The 23,743-nt window shown below is 46.4% G+C and overlaps 1 protein-coding gene across 1 annotated transcript in view; it reads left to right on the top strand.

Moving 5' to 3' along the window:
- PITPNB (phosphatidylinositol transfer protein beta) overlaps positions 1 to 23,440 on the top strand; it is a 34,812-nt gene extending 11,372 nt beyond the window's left edge. The window contains exons 7-11 of the mRNA XM_081892931.1: positions 884 to 967; positions 15,773 to 15,850; positions 17,275 to 17,385; positions 17,621 to 17,743; positions 21,895 to 23,440. Coding sequence (XP_081749057.1) covers positions 884 to 967; positions 15,773 to 15,850; positions 17,275 to 17,385; positions 17,621 to 17,743; positions 21,895 to 21,945 — 447 coding nt within the window. The 3' untranslated portion in view covers positions 21,946 to 23,440. The remainder of the gene's footprint in view (positions 1 to 883; positions 968 to 15,772; positions 15,851 to 17,274; positions 17,386 to 17,620; positions 17,744 to 21,894) is intronic.
- Positions 23,441 to 23,743: the final 303 nt, after the last annotated feature.

The following is a 23,743-nucleotide window of genomic DNA, read 5'->3' as shown; positions in this document are numbered from 1 at the left end:
CCACATTTTGCCACCACCTTGTTTGGGCAAGGCCTTTACTGCTGCTGCTTCTTTGCCAGACAGCAGACTCCAGAGCTTGACAGCCACTAAGCAACGCTAGGGGTGGGGGGCACGGGGGTTCCTACCAAAGCAAATGTTTCTCCCCGACCCTGAGTGCTCAGACTGTACTTCAGCCTCTGGCTCCATCCAACTCTGGTACAGTGGGACCTCGGGTTAAGTACTTAATTCGTTCCAGAGGTCCGTACTTAACCTGAAACTGTTCTTAACCTAAAGCACCACTTTCGCTAATGGGGCCTCCTGCTGCTGCCGCGCCACCGGAGCACGATTTCTGTTCTCATCCTGAAGCAAAGTTCTTAACCTGAACCACTATTTCTGGGTTAGCGGAGTCTGTAACCTGAAGCGTATGTAACCTGAGGCCCCACTGTATTTTAAACATGTATGTATACTGATGTTTAGCAATTAGTTCAAGGTAGTTAAGAAATTTCTAAAACAAGCACATCAGCAATAAATACATGCAAAAAACCCAGCAGATAAATGCTCATTCAGCTTAAAATACTAAAGTTATTTTTTAAAATGTTTTTAAATGCTCAGGTGAAAGAAAGTTACATTAAATGTGAAACTAACTCCCTTTAAAATGAGACATGCATGTTCCTCTCAAAATGGTCTCACACCCTCCTTTTGCCTTGTGTTTGCAGCCGGTGGTCCATATTGGGTGGGTGAGCTGCAGCCTGACAGTGGCCCCAGTCAGAGGGAAATGGATTCACATTGACTCTACCCTCAAGGCCACATTGTAGGATCTCTTCCTCCTTTGAGCCAGGAGGGCATTATTGGGGAAACTCTTAGTTGCTGCCCAGGTTGACCCCATTTCCTCTCCTCCCTGCAGGTGCACGACTTAGATCCAAATACGTGGAAGAACGTGGAAGTTGTCCACATTGACATTGCTGACAGGAGCCAAGTCGAGCCTGGAGTAAGTGGTCTCATGCAGCTGCAGATCACACAACTTAGGGTGCTGCAGACACTTCTGGTGGGGTTAATCACATGGGCCTGTGGAAGGCTTTTTTTTCCTGGATCAGTGCCTTCATTGAAACTTTTTGCTGTTTTTGTGCTAGTCCACCTGCCCTGCTTGGCTTGGCATCTGCTGTATCTGGAGGGCAGAAATACCTCTAGCCTTGTTTCTGCCCCTTCCTCCCCCAGGCCTCACAGAGACCAGCAGTGGGGTGGGGGTGGAGATTCTCCAACATTTTCCCTCCACGTCCTTGCACTGTGTTGAGGGGGGGATGCATTCAGGTGCCTTCTTAGCTTGCAAATGTGCCTCTTCCCTCCCCCCCCCCGCCATGCCCATTGTAATATGGGCTGAGGGAAGAGGAAGGAGTGTTCCTTTCTGAGTGCCAAGGACATGTCACCACAGCAGACGAAGAAGAGAGGCCATTAAAGGCGAGGTAAATGGAGGAAGAAGTAGCCTTTTGGGGGGGGGGCTGCTGGGACACCCACAGCACCAAAGGTGGGAACACCTCTGCAGAACAGATTTTTAAAAAAATTTAATTGTTGAAATCTTGGGAGTGCACAAGCGCTCTTTGGCGAGGGGATCCAGGCTGCAGGTTAGCTGCTTCAGCTGTAGAGTGAGTGAATGATCCATGTGCAGAACAACGTAGTACAGTTGTACCTTGGTTTTTGAACAGCTTAGTTCACAAACCACTTGGAATTCAAACACCGCAAACCTGGAAGGAGGTGTTCCCGTTTTCAAACTTTGCCTTGGAAGCCGAACATCCGGCGCGGCTTCCAATTGGCTGCAGGACGTTCCTGCACCCAATCGGAAGCCGCACTTGGTTTCCGAACATTTTGGAAGTCAAACGGACTTCAGGAATGCATTATTTTTGAAAACCAAAGTTCGACTGTACTGTAATCCTGAACAGCTCTCTCCACTCTCCTCCTCCGCGCTCTGTGTTGCATTTAACACAGTTAACTCCTTTCTGAACGCTCCAAATGAATTATAGGAACCGCTCGCAAAAGTGAGGAATGATGACGGCCCCCATTTTCCCTCTGCAATTTGTCCCTACTTGGTAGTTGGAGGACTCGTGCATCCCAGTTGTGCTGTCCTAGCTCTACTTCAAGGTCTGGAAGTGTTTGACCTTGGAAGGGCTTGCAGTTCCTGCACAGAATTGGGCCATCACACCCCACTGCTCAGACCTCCCTTTGCTGGGCTTCTCTCTCCTCTTTTCATCAGGCTTAACCTTTGAAGCGACTTTTTTGTTCTTTTTGTTTCAGCACGGTCCGTGGAATGTTTTGCAACACTTGTCATATTTTGCCTTTCAAGTTCCTATGTTGGTTTGGAAAGGGGATCTCTCAGCAGTAAAGGCACTTCCTGTTGCACTCCCCCCCGGAGTGTTTTTGCAGTAGAAAGAGCTCTGTGCTATCCTCTCGGAATCAGGCTGCAGCCTGGCTATTCTTGGTGCTGCAGACTTGGCTGAAAAGTGAGCAGATAACCCTGTGAGGGGAGCACAGGGATTTTTTTTGCTCTCCAGCTGCTCATGTGCTGCTCATGTTATGCTTAGCATTCGGCCTTCGACTTGAGTGAACCTTGGCCAAACCATCTTTGCAAGGCGGTGCCTTTTGTTCCAAGGCTCTAATCAAGGAGCAGCTGGCCCCAAGCTCTGTGTGCTCTTGAAGGTCCTAATGAAACTCAGATGCCAGCTCTTTGCCTCTCCAAATGTATACAAATGGTTCATTTGACATCTGCTGCTTTCTTAAGGTATAAATCGAAAACTGGCCCCTTCTAATCATCTCCAGAGGTTTGTCTAAGCAGTTTTACGTGATTTGTTTACAAAAGTCACTTCCCAAGAGAGGAGGAATCTTTTAAAGTGTAAGCAGAAGGAGACACACAATTAACTACAGAAAGACCTCTGCTTTTGGAAGTGATTTGGAAGAAAATGAGCAGAGTGAAAACCCAGAAATTGAAATCAGCTTCTTGCCTTTCCTCTGTGCCCAGGGGCTGGGGGTTCTCTTGCTTGCCCCTCTTCTGCCCAGGCCCAGGCCAGCTTCCCGGCACCATCTCCTTGGCTTTCCGTCTGGCATGGGACCTGGGCCACAAGTTCAGGCCCATCCATGATGGTTTAGTCACTTGCATCACCTCCCTGTCAGTTCTCTTGGCTTCCCTCGCCATCCTAGGGCTGCCATCCTGATGGGATGGAGGAGGACCTCCAAGGAAGCTCTGCCCTCAGGGCACTGTCATCTTAGCCAGCCTTTTTATCTGGACCACCCCTTTGGGTCTTCATTCAGCAAGCCAGCCTCATGGCGTCTTGCATGTCAACCATGAGCTACTGCTGCAGCTTCCAGGGTGGGGGGGGTTGAAATGCACAAAGTGGGGAGCGTCTTCCAACAGTTTCCTTCCCTTGGCAACAGGCTTGCGGAGAGGAAGAAGGAGCAGCAGCAGCAGCAGCACTCCCAGACACCAGAGCACGAACCACTGCCTGCCTTTGCTGAGCTCCCTCCTGGGCAGTTGGCTAAAGGGCTAGCAAGGATCACCTTGATCCCTGCAGGGCTCCTTCCTTGGTGGTCTCTACAGCTCCTGGGAACCCCCTTGGCAGGACGGTCAAGAGCTCTGGCTGTTGTTCCACCTCCACGTGCTGCCCCTGCTGTTTTCCCCACGCAGACACACGCTGTGACAGGATCCTCCATCTGCTTCCCTCCATGCTGACTTGCATATTGAGTGAATCTTTTGAATGTGCTTCTTCTTGTTTTAACATTCCTTCTAATTTAGTTTTAATACATGAAATTAGGTTAAGAGAAGTGAGGAGCTGCAATCTTGCTGGAGGCGCCTGCTGTGGTTTGACATGAAGCCACGGCTGACTCTGGTTCCAGCACTTTTTAATGCTGTTCTTGAAAGGGCTCATTAGCATATATATATATATATATATATATATATATATATATATATATATATAAAATGCAGCAGTTGTTGTGGAAAGTGCTTCTGAGTGAATTGACAGTCTCTCTAACAATATGGAGAGCAGGATTTTTCACATTAAATGAAAACAGATTGGAGAGAACAAGCCATTCCCATAACCTTGAAATATCACTGGGACTCACCAGAGTTGCTCAGTATGCTTTTGGTTGTAAAAATGTTTTACCAGCAGTTGGGAATCACCATCCTAGAGAAAAGGTGAATCCAACTGTGACAGCCTTCCAAAGGATATGTAAAACTGCAGCAAGTCAAGCCCACTCCCCTTTTTAGGGAGCAGAAGCAAAGGGCAGCTGATTGACTCATGTTCCTGCCTGTCACGCCACAAAGGGGATAGTGTCCCCATTCTGCCCACCTGCCTACACACCAACACCCCCACAAAGCTGCCTGTGGGTGGGGTTTCCCCTTTCTTCCTTGCTCCCCTTCTCCTTGTGCCCTCAATCTTTCCCAACATGGTGTGTGTTTCTTGTGGCTGATTAGCTGCTCTCCCTGTGCAAAGGTCAGAGGGGGCAGGGTTTCTGTTGAGGCAGGTGATTAGCTGTGGGAGGAGCTTATCAGAGCTTGCAGGGCAGCAGCTGAAGAAGGAGCAAAAAGGGTTTTCTTGTGTGTGTGTGTGTGTGTTTCTTGTGGCTGATTAGCTGCTCTCCCTGTGCAAAGGTCCTTTGCAGGGCAGCGCCGCACGCTGCTGGGCGCGCGCAGTTTCATCCATCTTTTAGATTTAGGGGAGCTAGTCTCAAACGTTTGTTGGGGGAGACCTAGGTTTTTTGGGGGGGGGAGTTATTTGTCCCGTCTTCACACTTTTTAAGATGGAGGACCGCTGTAGCCACCCCCAATGACACGTTCTCAAGATGGAGGGTGAGGGAACAGCTGCAGTCGCCTGTGGTTCCTGCGCAATGTTTGCCATCTTGCCAAAGGTTGCAGGCAGCTTTACCTGAAGCAATTGCATGTTGATTGCCCTCTTAGAAGACAAAGTCCAGCAACTGGAGGAACGTGTAGCTACACTCCAAAGAATTAGAGAGCTGGAGCTCTTCTTGGAAGCAACAGAGCACACCGTCTCCACCAAGGAGGAGACAGGGGACTCCCATGAGAAGGAGGCTAGTTCACCAACACAGGAGCCAGATATATGGAGAAACGTGACTCAAAGAAGTAGGAGGCCCAGGGTTCGCTCTGATTGTTTAGAAATACACAATCGCTTTGAGGTCCTCTCCCCTAGCATGGAAGACGAAGAGCAGACTCCATTTGAGGATCTCTCCCTCATTACAGTCAATCAGGTATATGAAGATGAGCAGCAAAGTCAGTCCTCAGGGAATGTGCAGGCGACCTTGGAACGGACAGCTCACGGAAGAACCCCTACCAGACCTAAGAGGAGGCGTGTAGTGGTGATAGGGGATTCCCTACTGAGGGGAACAGAAGCAGTGATCTGTGGGCCTGACTAGATGTCTCGGGAAGTGTGCTGTCTCCCCGGGGCTAAGATCCAAGATGTAACTGAACGACTGCAAGGAATCATAAAACCCACTGACAAATACCCCTTCCTCTTGGTTCATGGGGGAACCAATGACACTGCAAGCAATAGCCTCCAGAAGATCAAAAGAGACTACGAGGCTCTAGGCAGGAAATTGAAGCACTTAAATGCACAAATTGTCATCTCATCTGTCCTCCCAGTTGAACGATGTGGCCCAGGGAGAGAGGGAAAAATAGTGGAAGTGAACAGCTGGCTTCGCAAATGGTGTAAACAGGAACAGTTTGGATTCTTAGGTCACAGACTGCAGTTTCTTGAAGAGGGACTTCTGGCAAGCGATGGGCTGCACCTCACAACGGTTGGGAGGAATGTTTTTGCCAAAAATCTCAGAAACCTAATCAGGAGGGCTTTAAACTGACTGATGTGGGGGAGGGAGACAGTGCTCCTGAAGGTAGGAGTCTATCAATTGATGAAGATGATCATCCAAATTTCATAGACCAAATGGAGCAAACATCACGTAGACCTAGTGGTGGGAGGAAAAAATCCTTAAATAAGAGACACGGGGGAATGATTAATGGACTTCAATGTCTGTACACTAATGCGCAAAGCGTGGGAAATAAACAAGATGAGCTTGAGCTCTTGGTACAGCAAAATAAATATGACATAATAGGCATCACTGAAACCTGGTGGAATAAGTCCCACAATTGGAATGTAATAACAGAGGGATACAATCTATTTCAGAGAAACAGACCAGACAAGAAAGGAGGAGTGGCGTTATATGTCAGGGATGTGTATACCTGTGAAGAGATCCAAGATTTAGAACCTCAAAGCCAAAGTGAGAGCATTTGGGTCAAAATTAAGGGAGAGAAGAATAACAGTGACCTCATTGTGGGAGTTTACTATACATCCCCAAGCCAAACGGAGGACATAGATGATGCCTTCCTGGAACAAATGGCCAAGCATGCAAAAGGAAGGGAGATAGTAGTAATGGGGGACTTCAATTACCCGGATATTTGTTGGAAGTCAAACTCAGCCAAGAGCATAAGGTCAAACAGATTCCTCACTGGCCTTGCAGACAACTTCATTGTCCAGAAAGTAGGAGAAGCAACAAGAGGAACAGCCATTTTATATCTGGTCCTAACCAATGTTGATGACCTGGTTGGTGGGGTAGAAGTGGAAGGATCATTAGGCGCGAGTGATCATGCTCTTCTGAAGTTTACTATACAGCGGAAAGGAGCAGCCAAGCATACTAGGACTCAATTTCTTGACTTTAAGAAAGCCGACTTCATAAAACTTAGGGAAGTGCTGGGTGAGATCCCATGGACAGTAATACTAAAAGGAAAGGGAGTTCATGATGGCTGGGAGTTTGTTAAGAGGGAGATAGTAAAAGCACAACTTCAGGCAATACCAGTGAGACAGAAACATGGAAGGTGCCTAAAGAAGCCAGGGGGGCTATCTAAAGAACTTTTAACTGAGTTAAGATTAAAAAAGGATGTGTACAAAAAATGGAAAAGGGGGGAAACCACCAAAGAGGAATTCAAACAAATAGCCAGCACGTGTAGACACAAAGTCAGAAAAGCTAAAGCACAGAATGAACTCAGGCTTGCTAGAGAGGTTAAAAGCAACAAAAAAGGCTTTTATGGGTATGTTCGTAGCAAAAGGAAGAACAAAGAAACAGTGGGGTCACTCAGAGGAGAAGATGGTGAAATGCAAACAGGGGACACAGAAAGGGCTGAACTCCTCAATGCCTTCTTTGCCTCAGTCTTCTCCGATAAAGAAAACAATGCCCGACCTGAAGAATTTGGAGCAAATGATTCAGCAGAGGAAACACAGCCCAGAATAACTAAGGAGATAGTACAAGAATACTTGGCTAGTCTAGATGTATTCAAGTCTCCAGGGCCAGATGAACTGCATCCAAGAGTATTAAAAGAACTGGCAGATGTGATCTCAGAACCACTGGCAGTCATCTTTGAGAATTCCTGGAGAACAGGCGAAGTCCCGGCAGACTGGAGGAGGGCAAATGTTGTCCCTATTTTCAAAAAGGGGAAAAGAGAGGACCCAAATAATTACCGCCCAGTCAGTCTGACATCAATACCAGGGAAGATTCTGGAGCAGATCATTAAGCAAACAGTCTGTGAGCACCTAGAAAGGAATGCTGTGATCACCAATAGTCAGTGTGATGGGATAATGAGCTGCTTGTGCGTAAAAGCTTAATCCCTCTGGGGTTTGGCTGGTCAACCAAACCCAGGCACTAACGGAGCCCCCAAAGCATGGCTCCGTCAGTCGCTGGTAGAATCTGACAGTGGGCGTCTACGGAATTTACTCCAACATAAAAGCTGTTTGACGGACATGCGCCTTCGTGACTCTCCGCGTGACAGTTTCCGGCGAGGGGTGGGAGTTGCTAACGGGGGTCTTGATACCTCTGCACTATTCTCACTAGAAGTATCCCAGAGCCTTCCCTCCGATTCCCCTTCCGCTGGAACTCCTGCGCTCCCCCTGCTGGTTCCTGCTTCTGCTGTAGGGTCTCTCCTATTCTCCTGGAGCCTTTCCCCCATCTCTCTCTCTGATGGCAGTTCCCTGACAGTCAGCATGGATTTCTGAAAAATAAGTCATGTCAGACTAACCTGATCTCGTTTTTTGACAGAATTACAAGCCTGGTAGATGAAGGGAATGCAGTGGATGTAGCCTACCTTGATTTCAGCAAGGCATTTGACAAGGTGCCCCATGATATTCTTGTAAAGAAGCTGGTAAAATGCGGTCTTGACTATGCTACCACTCAGTGGATTTGTAACTGGCTGACTGACCAAACCCAAAGGGTGCTCATCAATGGTTCCTCTTCATCCTGGAGAAGAGTGACTAGTGGGGTGCCCCAGGGTTCTGTCTTGGGCCCGGTATTATTCAACATCTTTATCAACGACTTGGATGATGGACTCAAGGGCATCCTGATCAAATTTGCAGATGACACCAAACTGGGAGGGGTGGCTAACATCCCAGAGGACAGGATCCCACTTCAAAACAACCTTGACAGATTAGAGAACTGGGCCAAAACAAACAAGATGAATTTTAACAGGGAGAAATGTAAAGTATTGCACTTGGGCAAAAAAAATGAGAGGTACAAATACAAGATGGGTGACACCTGACTTGAGAGCAGTACATGTGAAAAGGATCTAGGAGTCCTGGTTGACCACAAACTTGACATGAGCCAACAGTGTGACGCAGCAGCTTAAAAAGCCAATGCAATTCTGGGCTGCATCAATAGGAGTATAGCATCTAGATCAAGGGAAGTATTAGTGCCACTGTATTCTGCTCTGGTCAGACCTCACCTGGAGTACTGTGTCCAGTTCTGGGCACCACAGTTCAAGAAGGACACTGACAAACTGGAACGTGTCCAGAGGAGGGCAACCAAAATGGTCAAAGGCCTGGAAACGATGCCTTATGAGGAACGGCTAAGGAAGCTGGGCATGTTTAGCCTGGAGAAGAGGAGGTTAAGGAGTGATATGATGTTGTTGTTGTTGTTGTTTAGTCGTTTAGTCGTGTCCGACTCTTCGTGACCCCATGGACCAGAGAACGCCAGGCACCTCTGTCCTCCACTGCCTCCCGCAGTTTGGTCAAACTCATGCTGGTAACCTCGAAAACACTATCCAACCATCTCGTCCTCTGCCGTCCCCTTGATATGATAGCCATGTTCAAATATATAAAAGGATGTCACATAGAAAGAGAAAGGGAGAAAGGTTGTTTTCTGCTGCTCCAGAGAAGCGGACACGGAGCAATGGATCCAAACTACAAGAAAGAAGATTCCACCTAAACATTAGGAAGAACTTCCTGACAGCAAGAGCTGTTCGACAGTGGAATTTGCTGCCAAGGAGTGTGGTGGAGTCTCCTTCTTTGGAGGTCTTTAAGCAGAGGCTTGACAACCATATGTCAGGAGTGCTCTGATGGTGTTTCCTGCTTGGCAGGGGGTTGGACTCGATGGCCCTTGTGGTCTCTTCCAACTCTATGATTCTATGAACATCAGGGTCTTTTCCAGGGAGTGTTCTCTTCTCATGAGGTGGCCAAAGTATTGGAGCCTCAGCTTCACAATCTGTCCTTCCAGTGAGCACTCAGGGCTGATTTCCTTAAGAATGGATCGATTTGATCTTCTTGCAGTCCATGGGACTCTCAAGAGTCTCCTCCAGCACCATAATTCAAAAGCATCAATTCTTCGGCGATCAGCCTTCTTTATGGTCCAGCTCTCACTTCCATACATCACTACTGGGAAAACCATGGCTTTAACTATACGGACCTTTGTTGGCAAGATGATGTCTCTGCTTTTTAAGATACTGTCTGAGTTTGCCATCACCTTTCTCCTAAGGAGCAGGGGTCTTTTAATTTTGTGACTGCTGTCACCATCTGCAGTGATCATGGAGCCCAAGAAAGTAAAATCTCTCACTACCTGCATTTCTTCCCCTTCTATTTGCCAGGAGGTGATGGGACCAGTGGCCATGATCTTCATTTTTTTGATGTTGAGCTTCAAACCATATTTTGTGCTCTCCTCTTTCACCCTCAATAAAAGGTTCTTTAATTCCTCCTCACTTTCTGCCATCAAGGTTGTGTCATCTGCATATCTGAGGTTGTTGATATTTCTTCCGGCAATCTTAATTTCAGCTTGGGATTCATCCAGCCCAGCCTTTCGCATGATGAATTCTGCATATAAGTTAAATAAGCAGGGAGACAATATACAGCTTTGGCGTACTCCTTTCCCAATTTTGAACCAATCAGTTGTTCCATATCCAGTTCTAACTGTAGCTTCTTGTCCCACATAGAGATTTCTCAGGAGACAGATGAGGTGATCAGGCACTCCCATTTCTTTAAGAACTTGCCATAGTTTGCTTGGTCGATACAGTCAAAGGCTTTTGCATAGTCAATGAAGCAGAAGTAGATGTCTTTCTGGAACTCTCTAGCTTTCTCCATAATCCAGCACATGTTTGCAATTTGGTCTCTGGTTCCTCTGCCCCTTCGAAATCCAGCTTGCACTTCTGGGAGTTCTCGGTCCACATACTGCTTAAGCCTTCCTTGTAAAATTTTAAGCATAACCTTGCTAGCGTGTGAAATGAGTGCAATTGTGCGGTAGTTGGAGCATTCTTTGGCACTGCCCTTCTATGAATTGGGATGTGGACTGATCTTCTCCAATCCTCTGGCCACTGCTGAGTTTTCCAGATTTGCTGGCATATTGAGTGTAGCACCTTAACAGCCTCATCTTTTAAAATTTTAAATAGTTCAGCTGGAATATCATCACTTCTATTAGCCTTGTTATTAGCAGTGCTTTCTAAGGCCCATTTGACTTCACTCTCCAGGACGTCTGGCTCAGGGTCAGCAACCACACTACCTGGGGTGTACGAGACATCCATATCTTTCTGGTATATTTCCTCTGTGTATTCTTGCCACCTCTTCTTGATGTCTTCTGCTTCTGTTAGGTCCTTACCACTTTTTTCCTTTATTATGGTAATCTTTGTACGGAATGTTCCTTTCATATTTCCAATTTTCTTGAACAGATCTCTGGTTTTCCCCTTTCTATTGTTTTCCTCTATTTCTTTGCATTGCTCGTTTAAGAAGGCCTTCTTGTCTCTCCTTGCTATTCTTTGGAAATCTGCATTCAATTTCCTGTATCTTTCACTATTTCCCTCGCACTTTGCTTGCCTTCTCTCCCCCGCTATTTGTAAGGCCTCGTTGGACAGCCACTTTGCTTTCTTGCATTTCCTTTTCATTGGGATGGTTTTAGTTGCTGCCTCCTGTATAATGTTACGAGCCTCCATCCATAGTTCTTCAGGCACTCTGTCCACCAAATCTAAATTCTTAAACCTGTTCCTCACTTCTACTGTGTATTCATAAGGGATGTGACTTAGATTGTATCTTACTAGCCCAGTGGTTTTTCCTACTTTCTTCAGTTTAAGCTTGAATTTTGCTATAAGAAGCTGATGATCTGAGCCACAGTCAGCTCCAGGTCTTGTTTTTGCTTCTCCATCTTTGGCTGCAGATAATATAATCAATCTGATTTGGATGCTGCCCATCTGGTGATGTCCATGTGTATAGTTGTCTATTGTGTTGTTGGAAAAGCATGTTTGTGATGACCAGCTTGTTCTCTTGGCAGAACTCTCTTAGCCTTTGCCCTGCTTCGTTTTGAACTCCAAGGCCAAACTTGCCAGTTGTTCCTTTTATCTCTTGACTCCCTACTTTAGCATTCCAATCCCCTATAATGAGAAGAACATCCTTCTTTGGTGTCACTTCTATAAGGTGTTGTAAGTCTTCATAGAATTGGTCAATTTCAGTTTCTTCAGCACCAGTGGTTGGTGCATAAACTTGGATTACTGTGATGTTAAAAGTTCTGCCTTGGATTCGTATCGAGATCATTCTATCATTTTTGAGATTGCATCCCAGTACAGCTTTCGCCACTCTTTTGTTGACTATGAGGCCCACTCCATTTCTTTTACGGGTTTCTTGCCCACAGTAGTAGATATGATGGTCATCCGAACTGAACTCGCCCATTCCCATCCATTTTAGTTCACTGATGCCCAGGATGTCAATATTTATTTTTGCCATCTCATTTTTGACCACATCCAACTTACCAAGGTTCATGGTTCTTACATTCCAGGTTCCTATGTAATATTTTTCTTTACAGCATTGGACTTTCCTTTCGCTTCCAGACATATCCGCAACTGAGCGTCCTTTCGGCTTTAGCCCAGCCGCTTCATCAGCTCTGAATCTACTTGTACTTGTCCTCCGCTCTTCTTCGGTAGCATGTTGGACGCCTTCCGACCTGAGGGGCTCATCTTCCAGCGTCATAACTTTTATATGCCTGTTGCCTTTGTCCATGGAGTTTTCTTGGCAGGGATACTGGAGTGGTTTACCGGTTCCTGCTCCAGGTGGATCACATTTGGTCAAAACTCTCCACTATGACCTGTCCATCTTGGGTGGCCCTGCACAGCATAGCTCATAGCTTCTCTGAGTTACTCAAGCCCCTTCGCTACGGCAAGGCAGTGATCCATGAAGGGGACAACAACAATTAAAGGCCTTTTTTGCCACAAAAATGGCCTTCAAAATAGCTGCAATACAAATCAGAATTGTAGAGTTGGAGGGTACCCCAAGGGTCATCTAGTCCAACCCCCTGCAATGCAGGAATCTCAAGTAAAGCATCCATGACAGACGACCCTCCAACCTCTGTTTAAAAACTTCCAAGGAAGGAGAGTCCACCACCTCTTGTGGACATCCGTTCCACTGTCAAACAGATCTTAGTTTCAGAAAGTTTTTCCTGATGTTTAGTGAGAATCTCCTTCCTTGTACCTTGAAGGCATTGTTTCGAGTCCTCCCCTCTAGAGCAGGAGAAAACAAGCTTGCTCCCTCTTCCATGTGACAGCCCTTGACATAATTTGAAGATGACTATCATGTTTCCTCAGTTTCCTCTTTACCAGACTAAATATACCCAATTCCCTCAAGTGTTCCTCATAAAACTTGGCTTCCAGACCCTTGATCATCTTGGTCACCTTCCTCTGCACACCTTCCGGCTTTTTAAATTGTGGTGCCCAGAACTGGACACAGTCCTCCAGGTGTGGTCTGACTAAGGCAGAATAGAGTCAAACTATTAGTTCTCTTCATTTGGACACTATACTTCTGCTGATACACCAAAGAATGACATTAGTTTTTTCCACTGTTGCATCACACTGTTGGCTCATGTTAATCTTGTGGTCCACCAAAACCCCTAGATTCTTTCTACATATACTATTGACAATCCAGGTGTCCCCCATCTTATATTTGTGCAGATAGTTCTTCCCACCTCAGTGTAAAACCTTATATTTGTTTCTATTGGAATTAATTTTGTTAGTTTGGGCCCATTTCTCCAATCTGTTAAAGTCATATTGAATCCAGATTCTGCTTTCTGCGACATTAGCTAACCCTCTCAACTTGGTGTCATCTGCACATTTGATGTGCATTCCCTGAATTCCTTTCTCCAAGTTGTTGAACAACAAAGGGCCCAGAATTGAACCCTGTGTCACCCCACCTGTCCCTTTTTTCCAGGATGATGAGGAACCATTAGTGAACACTCCTTAGGTTTGGTCAGCCAACCAGATACAAATTGAGGCATCATGGGGGACTTGTCAGACGCTTTACTAAAATCAAGATGCATTAGGTCCTCAGCATTCCCCTGATCCACCAAGCTTCTAACTCATCAAAAGAAGAAATGAGATTCGCCTGGCATGATTTGTTCTTGAGAAACCCATGCTGGGTCTTAGTAATCACAGGGCTCACAGATCAACTGTTGAATTATCGATTCTAGGACCTTTCCTGGTATCTGCATCAAGCTGACTGGTTGGTACTTACCTGTGTCTTCCTCCACCACCACCCCCTTTTGAAGATGGGGGCAACATTTACTCGTTTCCAGTCCACAGGGACCTCACCTGTTCTCCAAGAATTCTAAATAATTATAGACAGAAGCTCTGAGATTACATCTGCAAGCTCTTTTAGTACCTGTGGGTGCACCTCATCAGGCCCCGGAGATTTGAGTTCATTTAAAGAAGCCTAGTGTTTCCTTAGCACCTCTTTTCCTATCTTGGGCTGCAGCTCCCTCCTGGCATCGTTTACTCTGTTATCTCCAGGCATAGCTGCCAACTCCTAGGGGCCATTGGAAGTGGCTTAAGTGCTGCTCTGCTGCCCAGGAGGGAGGCCTGCCCACAGGATGGTGCTCTCGTTGCTGGGCAGAGGAGGAGGAATCTGAAGCAGCCAGCCATTGAAGATTTGCCTGGGCTGCACTAGTTTGATAATGAGATGAAGAGTCTGTAGTTGGTGGCAAGAAGAACGCAAGTGCTCAGCCACGTCTCTCTCCCATTCCCCAATAGCCTCCGAGTTGGCTCTGCCGGACAGTTGCTTCTCTGTAACTCAGAATTAGAGCTGAGGTGATGTTTGCTCTGTGCTGTAGTTGTTGGACGCAGAAGGAAAAAATACATACCAAGAGTGGTTGTGGCAATTGCATAGGAATCCCTTGGCTTCAACTGACTTAAGGCCAAGGTCCCAACTTGCACCTGGCCAGAGCCTGGCATGTGCACCTAGAGCTGGGAGCAAATGCAGAGGGAGGGCAGCAGAACTCCCATCTTCCAAAACTGCTAATGGAGCATTTTGCTGTCTCTGGTATCCGTGGGATTGATTTTTGCATACCTGTTCATCATCCTGATGGTGGCAGGGCAGTGGGGGGTGGGGTCCCAGAGGCTGGACAGTCTTCCATTCTGTTGGTCATATGTCTGGACACGGATTTTTAAAGCCTGCTCACCCACTGGCATAAACAAGTCCAAAATGCTCTCCCTCAACAACAGATGTGACCATCTGTGATTCTGCAGTGTCGGGGGTGGGGGGACAAGACTTTTTTTGGAATGTGTTCACTTGCTGCCATCCTTGCTATCCTTCAGGCATCAAGTGAAGTCCAAACTTTTAAATGGACTTAGGATTCCTTAATGAGGCCTCCTAAATAAATAAATAACACCTGTGTGTAGAGATATTGATGTAAGACACATTGGGAAGTCAGCTTAAGGGCGCGTCTTCTGGAAAAGTGGCCAGTATTGTGTTAAATTCCCCCTTTTAGGGGAATTAGCTGCTGCTAAATCAGGGGTCAGCAACCGTTTTCAGCTGTGGACTGAAATGTAGCTAAAGCCTCTGGAATTGGCCCATTCTGGGGTGGCATCACAGTTATACCAGGAAGGTGTTGATTCCCAGCAGTGTGTGAGGCTTTCTTCTTCTCTTCCCCTTGCAAGTTCAACACAATTTCCCCAGCTGTATTTTTTTATTGTTAGGCAAGGCGGTGCTAATGTTCTAATGAGATTTCACACCTTGGCTGGTAAAGTGGCCAGTTAGATGTGGGGGCTGCATGCTTAACCCTACGCCCCAACCAAGTGGGCTCAGTTTTGAAATCATCATGATGTTGTCCAGGGGTCAGCAAGCTTTTTCAGCAGGGGGCCAGTCCACTGTCCCTCAGACCTTGTGGGGGGCCAGACTATATTTTTTTTGGGGGGGGGGAGGAGAATGAATTCCTATGCCCCACAAATAACCCAGAGATGCATTTTAAGTAAAAGGACACATTCTACTCATGTAAAAACACCCTGATTCCCTGGACCCGTCTGCGGTCCGGATTTAGAAGGCAGTTGGGCCACATCTGGCCCCTGGACCTTAGGTTGCCTACCCCTGTACTAAATGAACAGAACACAGCTATACTCTCCTTTATTCTACAGCTTCTGTGGCTCCTACTTGATTGTTTTTTGGCAATGAAAAATGCTGCCTGAGTGCCCCCCTCCAAAAAAACCCCATCCTAATTCCTCATTGGGCTTTTGATTTCACAGGACTACAAAGCTGATGAGGACCCAGCCTTGTTCCAGTCAGTCAAGACCAAGAGAGGCCCTTTGGGACCTAACTGGAAGGTAATACTATTTGACTTCTGTCCTAATCAACAGAAAAAGTCAACACGGAATAGCTCTTGAGCAGGGATTGCCAACCCAGCACCCACAAGCGCTGTGGTCCTTTGGTGCCCCCAGGATGAACCATAATTCGTAAATTCCCAGCTTTTGTTTTAAAAAAGTTTCTAGCCTTTTTTAGAACCAGATATATGAAATAAAACATATAGACTATTACTGTTTTAGGGGGTTGAGAATCTAGCCTGCTGTACCTTTTCAGTGTTTTGCTTTGTGCCCCTCCCTCTGAGTCACCCCCTTTGGCCACGAGTGTGAGAGAGGGAGAGGTGTGCATCTGTTTGGTGTGTTTGTGAGAGATGGACAAGAGCAAGTGTCTGGGTAGTTTGGGGGGGGGAGTGGGGGGAGGTATGTCTGAATAGGTGGACTGTGAGAGTGAGGCACAGGTGTACAGGTGAAGCATTTGCCCTTGAGTGAGAGGCATGTTTGCCTGTGGTCTGTGTCTGGGCGAGGGAGGGAGGGAGGGATTTTTCTCCTGGTTGTGGCTTGAGGCCTGAATTGGGGGGTTGTAGGCCTAGATCTCTTAAAGCTCCCTTCTCCTGTGAATGGGTGAGAGTCAAGGCAAAACTAGCATGTTAGTTTTCTATCATGGTGCCGGATTTTTGAAGCATTCAGCATCCTAATTAATCCTAACTGCTTCCTATTAATCTACAACCACAGCAGGTAAACATGCTGGTTGCCTTTAAACTATTTAAACATTGAATGAAGTTTAATGCCCAGGGGCATCTCAAGGCGGGCGGGGGAGAGACTCCCTCCTCGGAAACCCTGGACAACCATGGCTGCCGTTCCGTGGAGGCAATACTGAGCTAGAAGGGTCTGACTTGGCACAAGGCAGCTTCCTGTGTTCCTAGGAGAACAGGGGTACTGTGAATATTAAATCTCTTTTGAGCCTTCTTTTGATATGAAATGGCACACCTGCTCTTGAACTGAATGTAGCATTGATAAAACATTGGTTCATTTATCCTGGCTCTTTGCTGCCCTCGCCTCTTCCGGGGCACCAGCATTTCTTGCTGTGTGGTAGGATATTGCCCAGCCTCCCCCAGCCTCCCTATCAGCCCTTTTCTCTGAGGAGGGTGACTGGCCTGTGTGTGAAAATGTGCACCAGCTAGAACTGCATTGCACAGCCATGTTGGAAGGAAGACTGCCCACTGGGCCAGAGGCCTCCTGGGTGCATCTTAATCAGCCATTGAAAAGCACTGACAGTGAGGGCCCAAAGCAGCCTTGGAGAGGAAGTCCTGTTCCATAGAATTGTGGCTTGATTTTTTAGTAGGGATGACTTCAAGGTAAGACACTTCAATTCAGTTCCCAGAGTCTGCCTGATGCCTGTCAAACAGAAACGCCCCACTCACCTTCTTCTTTTGCTTCTCTGCAAACAGAAGGAGTTGTCTGCTGATGGAGACTGTCCGAAAATGTGTGCTTACAAGCTGGTGACAATCAAGTTTAAGTGGTGGGGACTGCAGAACAAAATAGAGAACTTTATTCAGAAGGTGAGAAGCTGGGAATGTTTGTCAGAGCTTGGAGGAGACAAGCTTCTCGCATGTTGATTTGAATTGCTTGGTTTGACTTTGGAAGAATTGCCTTCTTGGGGGTAGATCTGCTTCTGGACTGTTCCCTTAGTCCTGTGAGAGAGGCAGCTATGAAGGCTGCAGGAGAAATAGAACAGCAGTTGCTTAGTGAACCTGAGGGACTGTGGCCTCAGCCTGCTTTTTTCTCTCTCTAAAGCAAGAAAAAAGGATATTTACCAACTTCCATCGCCAGCTCTTCTGCTGGATTGACAGGTGGATTGACCTCACGATGGAGGACATCCGGCGGATGGAGGATGAAACGCAGAGAGAGCTGGAAGCGGTAAGAGTGCTCTTGCAGAGGTTTCTGACTTGGCGCAGCTGCTGCATCCAGGCCTTCTGGGAAATGCAGGACTGCACTTTGTGGGAGCATTACTGTGGTGGGAGAGACTGCTCAGCCCTCTGGAGGCTCACTCTTGAAGCAAAAAAGGACAAGAGTGGCAAACAGAGCTTGTAGGCAGGCTGCTCACTTGAGCCAGCCCCCCCTTCTTAAAAGGGCAAACCACAGATGGATGGGCTAGCTGCCTCTTTGACCAGGACATCCTGGCCAGTCTGCAGGGCTTTCCTTTCCCCTGTATGAAGTTTGGCTATTAAAACCTGCCTTGGCTTTTTGCTGGATATGTGTTCTGTACGCTTCTGAATTACTGCTAATGCTACTAACACTACAAGGGACATCTCCCCATAGAGCAGAGTGGCTGAGAAACCTGAGGAAAGAGTCAGAGCAGGAAGGAAGATCCCCAAGAGAGCAAGAGGCTACTTGTTTCATGCCCCCTGGTGCCTGCCACATTCTTCTTCTGCTGCTCATTTGTTCAATCCTCCAGCGAACAAGGATTTTACAGTACATGTACATCATGGAGACTGTCCTGTGTTTCCTTTCTGTCCTTCCCTGTCATGTTGTTGCTGCCTTAGGAAAGTTTAGTGACCAATGTAACACTGAACTGTTAACAATTAACTTTGCCAAAACCAAAATTGTACATTTTAACCGCTCCTTCAGGAAAGATAATTGGAGCGTAAAGGGAAACGCCATTGAACAGACTAAGACCTTCCAATACTTAGGCATTACTTTCTCTTACAATGCCAAATTGTCAACACACCTGACCACATCAGCTATATCAGCAGGAAGAAGTGCAAATGCCATCCTTAGATTATTCAGAAGGAAAGGAGCTGGCTTTCTACCGATGGCCCTAAAAGTTTTTCAGGCAAAATCTTTAGCCCAACTCCTATATGGCACTCAAATTAGCCCCTCTGTCAACCTTAAGACCCTTGAAACAGTACAATCAAAATTCTTAAGATCACTATTTGCCACCCCAAAGTGTACACCTAATGCAGTCTTAAGGCAAGAGGCAGGACTACCCAGAGTGGAATTAAAAGTCTGGGAGCAAGCAATATCCCTCTGGCTGAAAATCCATTACAATCCTAAGGGACTGTTACCTTGCTTCCTGGCCGCAGTTCCCTATCCTCCTTGGCTTATGCAAATAACTAACAAGATCAAACAAATTGGCCTAAACCCTGAAAATCTCTTTCTTGGAACTCAGAACAAGGCAAAGGCAATTATCACTCAGAGACTTTACGATGTCGAATTACAACAAGAAGACGCCCTACTCCCGGAGACATATAGATGTTTAAAAGCTTGGCCTAACTTTGCAGCTGCCCCTTATTTAACTAACATCACTAACGAAGCTTATAGATGGGCTTTCTCCAGAGCCCGCTTTGAGACAATGCCCTCAGCAGTGCTGTACGGCAAATTCACGCGGGTACCGATGCATGCACGTCTCTGCCCCTGTATGTCTGATAGGGTAGAATCTGTTACACACATCCTTCTGTCCTGCAGATTTTATAGTGAAGAGCGAGCTCGACTTATCTTGCCGCTTTTGTCAAAATTCGTACCCCTACGGCATTATTTGGAATCCTCCCCCGAAATTCTAAGAAAATACCTTCTGGAAGATTCCTCGGGCTCAATATCATATGAGGTGGCCAAATTTTGCGCTTTAGCAATCAGGAAGCGTAGATTTCTGCTGTTGAATGGCACATAGCGAAGTTCCCTTGTGTAATCTTTTTTCTTCTTCTTCTTGATGTTCTTGTGGATCTCCTTTTTGTTTGACCTTGTGATGTTTGGTGTCGCTGGCTTTTGCCGCAACAAAACTTGGTAAACTTGGTAAACCTGGACTTCTGAAGCCCACCCCATATTGCTGTGTTAACCGATCTTTTAATTTTTCTTATAAATTTTTACTCACCCATTATCTATGCCTAATTAAGTATTCTATGTATATGTTTGGTTCTTGCTCTTATTTACTTAATAATTATTTACTTAGATTCATACTGTTATGCTACTTATTTAGATGTTTTGCTTATGCTGGTCTATGACCGTAATAAAGAACTTGACTTGGCTGCCTATCTCCTCTTGCTTGTTGCTTTGTGGGGCTCCCTCCATGGAGGTAAATGCAGGTTGCTCTTGGGCTCTGCACCGGGACCTCCAGCAGCCCATCCAGCCCTTGCTGCGGTGCTCCTTGAAGCTGCTGCCCTCTTCACAAGCATCTCTGTGTCCCTGGGCAGCCCAGTTGCACAGATGCTTCCTCATGTGATCAGAGGCACGGGGGTGCTGAGGGGTGCCAAGACTGCCTAGCCTGGAGGGGGGGGGGAATGGGCTTTACGGACCTCTTGCCCCCTCAGGACCCGGTTTCTTGCCTTGAGCTCTTCTGGCCTTCCTCCTTCCTTGAAGGTCCCTGGTTGCCTTGGCTCATCTCTTCTTCAGCCAGCTTTTCTGTTTCTTCTTGACATCTTGTTGTGTGTGCTTCTTCTCTGATTCATCTCACCTCCTGCATCCCACCTTCTTTCTGTCCGTTGTGACTAACATCTTGCATCTGGTGGTTGTTTGCCCTTCATAGGAGGCCCCAGCAGGGGAGAGATGTTGCAGGACAGGTGTTTTCAACTGTTTTAGACCCAGGGACCACTTTTAACCCTAACATACATTTGGGGATCCATTTCTTAACCTTTTAATATATATTTGCTTGATGGTAGTTCCTCCTCTTCTTTTTCCATTTCTCCTCCCCTGGGCAACTCAGAGTTTGCCGTTTGCTTGAACTGTGTGCTGTTGGTTGCAAATGGAGCGCTCTTCCTTCCTCTCACTTGCTTCAGGGCACAAGGCTATTTGATACTGGCTACCAGAGGCTTTTCTCTGACCAGTGTAATCCTTTCCAACTAAATCCTCCTCTGTTAACTGCCTAGTGGCTGACAGTTTTATTTTGCATCTAGATGCGTAAGAAGGGTTCCGTCCGAGGTACGTTGGCTGCCGATGTCTAGAGGAATCTTCTGTAGGGTCAGAGGCCAAATGAAGCTGTGTAAGTGACTTGAGTGCTGAGGATCTCAGGCCTCTCCTGCTAAAGGACATTTCCTGCCAAGGGGAGTTACTGTATCACTCAAATGATGCCACAGTGCTCCTCTAGCCTCCTTTTCCACCTTTCCCAGCTCAGGCGCTGGCACCTCAATGCAGGCATTTCATTTGTTATTTACTTTACTTAAAAGAGTTATAGCCCACCTTTCATGATGATGAGGTACAGCATAATATAAATGATAAAGAACTGATCAGTAAAACAAAAAAATAATTCTTTAAGATGCCAGTAAACAAAAGGTGATGAAAACAGTTGCAGAAAAGAAGAAGCTAAAAACCTTAAAAGCCTTGGTAAGGAGGCGCATTTTCACATGGGGATCTGGTGGGCCTGTCAGGGGAGGGCATTTCGCCCGCCAACATGGCGACACACTCCAGGGCAAAGGCATCTCCTCAGAGCGACACACTCTGGGTCCTTGCTTCACCCCAACAGTGAGTGGCTTTTCTTGTGAACCCTCACCCCAGTAGCAGAACCTCATACTTTCCTGCCACACCCTAGATATACCCTAGACAGAGCTATCTGGGTCGCTCAGGACTTTGCTCTGAAGTAGGAGAGGCACCAAAAACCTGGTGGTTAAACCACGTTAAAGAAGTAACAGGCTGCAGGCCTTTCCTCATTTTGCAAGGTGTATCCAAGCCATGGTCACACTCTAGGCTGTTTCTCTCTCTCAAGTTAGCATGTTTGGGCTCCCGAGGAATTCCAGGAAGGCCAGATCTTCCTACTGAATGAACTACAGCCTCTTGAGCCCCAAAGCTTGGCCTTCATACCTAAATGCACAACATCAGGATCTCTTATTCTGAGTGGGACACCCTGCAAATCGCTGAATGCTGCTTCAATTGTAAAGTGACATTCACATCAGCTTCACAACATTCCTTTATCTTGGTGGTTTAGCTGCACGATGTAAAGATGGCTTCCCTGGAAAAATGTTCAAGAGCATTTGTCTGCCTCTCTGTCTCTCTGTCTCTCTGTCTGTCTGTCTGTCTGTCTGTCTGTCTGTGAAAACTGGTCACTGACTGACGGACTCTTCCCCCCCTCTCCCCCCATACAGTTGCGTAACCAAGGTGAAGTGAGAGGGACAAGTGCTGCCAATGACGAATGAAGACCGATCTGTGCTCAAGTCGCATACATGGCGTGTTGATACAACTGTGTGTGTGTGCATGTGTGTGCATGATTTTTGCACGTGCAATCATGCATGCACACGCACCCGCTCACACACACATATGGTGTGCATTTGTACAGAGAGACCGCTGCAGTTTCTCCAAGGTACTGAATCTCTTCCAAAAAAGACAGAAGCTGCTCTCATTATGTATACCCAAAGCAAATAAAGCCACCTAGTGTCATTTAAGAGAGGAAGAGATTGTTGAATTATGCTAATTGGTATGTTTCAAGACTGTTGATGCTGGACCAATTCTTTCCCTCTTGTTTTATGCCTGTCTTGAGTGTCTCTTCCTGCTAGGACATGCCTTGTCTTTTATGCTTAGGTTTGGATCAGAAGTTAATTCCCCATTTTGTGTTTCCTTCATGATTTTGTAATAGGAACTCTGAATGTATTTATAGCTATTTATTTCTAGATTGTCACTATCTTGGAATCAAATCAGAACTGTTTATTGGCAGTAAGGATCATTTCCCCCTCTATTGAGTGAAAAATACAAACACAACTTTTATCTGTCTGCTGCAAAAGGATCTGTCTTATTGGAGTTTTCTACATTGGAAAATCAAGTGTTTCTTCATTATAATTGGCAAAATAAGAAAATGCTTATAAGTCATAAGCATCAGGAGTAAAGGCATTACTGAAACCTTGTCAGTTCTGTCCTTAAGCATAAATTACCATAAAAGCAAAGTGCCCCCAAAGAGCCAAAGCAGCTGCTTTCTGGAAAGGTTGCCTTTTCCAACAGTTTCGTTCGGAAGCTATGCAGAAGTTCAGGAGTTTTGCACCAAGCACATGATCACATAAAGCTGGCACTCCATAGAAATTTCTTAAAGCTGTTTTCAGTTGAGGAAGGTGAATTGTATCTTGGATATAACTATCACAGTGCTTAGTAGCTCAGCAGCAAATATTCCAGGACCCCAAGCAAGCTTAGAGTTTGGGTTTGGCTTTCTGTTTGAGAGCTAATGGACTTTTGTTTGTTTGGTCGGAAGGCGCTGAGGTCTGATGAGCAAACCCTCTTTTTGAATGAGGCAAGCATGCCACTGGCTTGGGCGGGGGAGGCACTGAAAGTGCAATAGAAGCTTGCTGCATTTTCCTCTGGACCTTTCCAGGATTATGGTGCTTCTTCATCACCCCACCAGATGATTAGCTTTGTAAATATATAAATACTGTTTTTAAGAGACTTGCTCCTCTAGGCTTGCTGCTCATAAAATAATCGAAGGGCTGGCTTTTCCCATGCAAGAGTCTGCTCCCACCAATACAAAGGAGAGCCCCAATACCTGCCCCAAACAGCAAGTTACACAATGCATCAGTTGTGTGGGTTTGGCTGGGGGGGCGCTTCATAATAAACGAAGAGGGGGAACTTTGTAGCGAATGTAAAACTTAGTTTACTTCTGCAGTTTCTAAACTGTATTAAGAAAATTTAAATAAATTTGCTCAGAAAATACTCCTTGTCTGTTGTGTTCGGCTCTGGTGAAGAAGGGCAGAATTAGAAGCAGTGGAGGGCGTAGAACTGGTTCAGAGGGAGGGGCAGGCAGAGCCTTCAGTCTGGAAGGTCGCTTTGCCTGAAGCCTCACAGAATGGCCATTTTATCAGCCAAAGAGCAGCAGCTGATAGTCCTTTAGGAATTGCCGTCATCTGATGCTCAAAGAAGGCAATATCCACACAGGCTAAGAAAAAGCAACGGTTTGGTTAGAGTCCCTCCCATCCCACCCCAGTTATGCCACCAAGGCCCTGGGACAGGCAAAAC

Source organism: Podarcis melisellensis, assembly GCF_964234715.1.
Source record: "Podarcis melisellensis genome assembly, chromosome: 16".
Taxonomy (NCBI): Eukaryota; Metazoa; Chordata; class Lepidosauria; order Squamata; family Lacertidae; genus Podarcis; species Podarcis melisellensis.
Note: the sequence above shows the minus strand (reverse complement) of the source record. Positions and strands in the feature narration are given on the sequence as shown.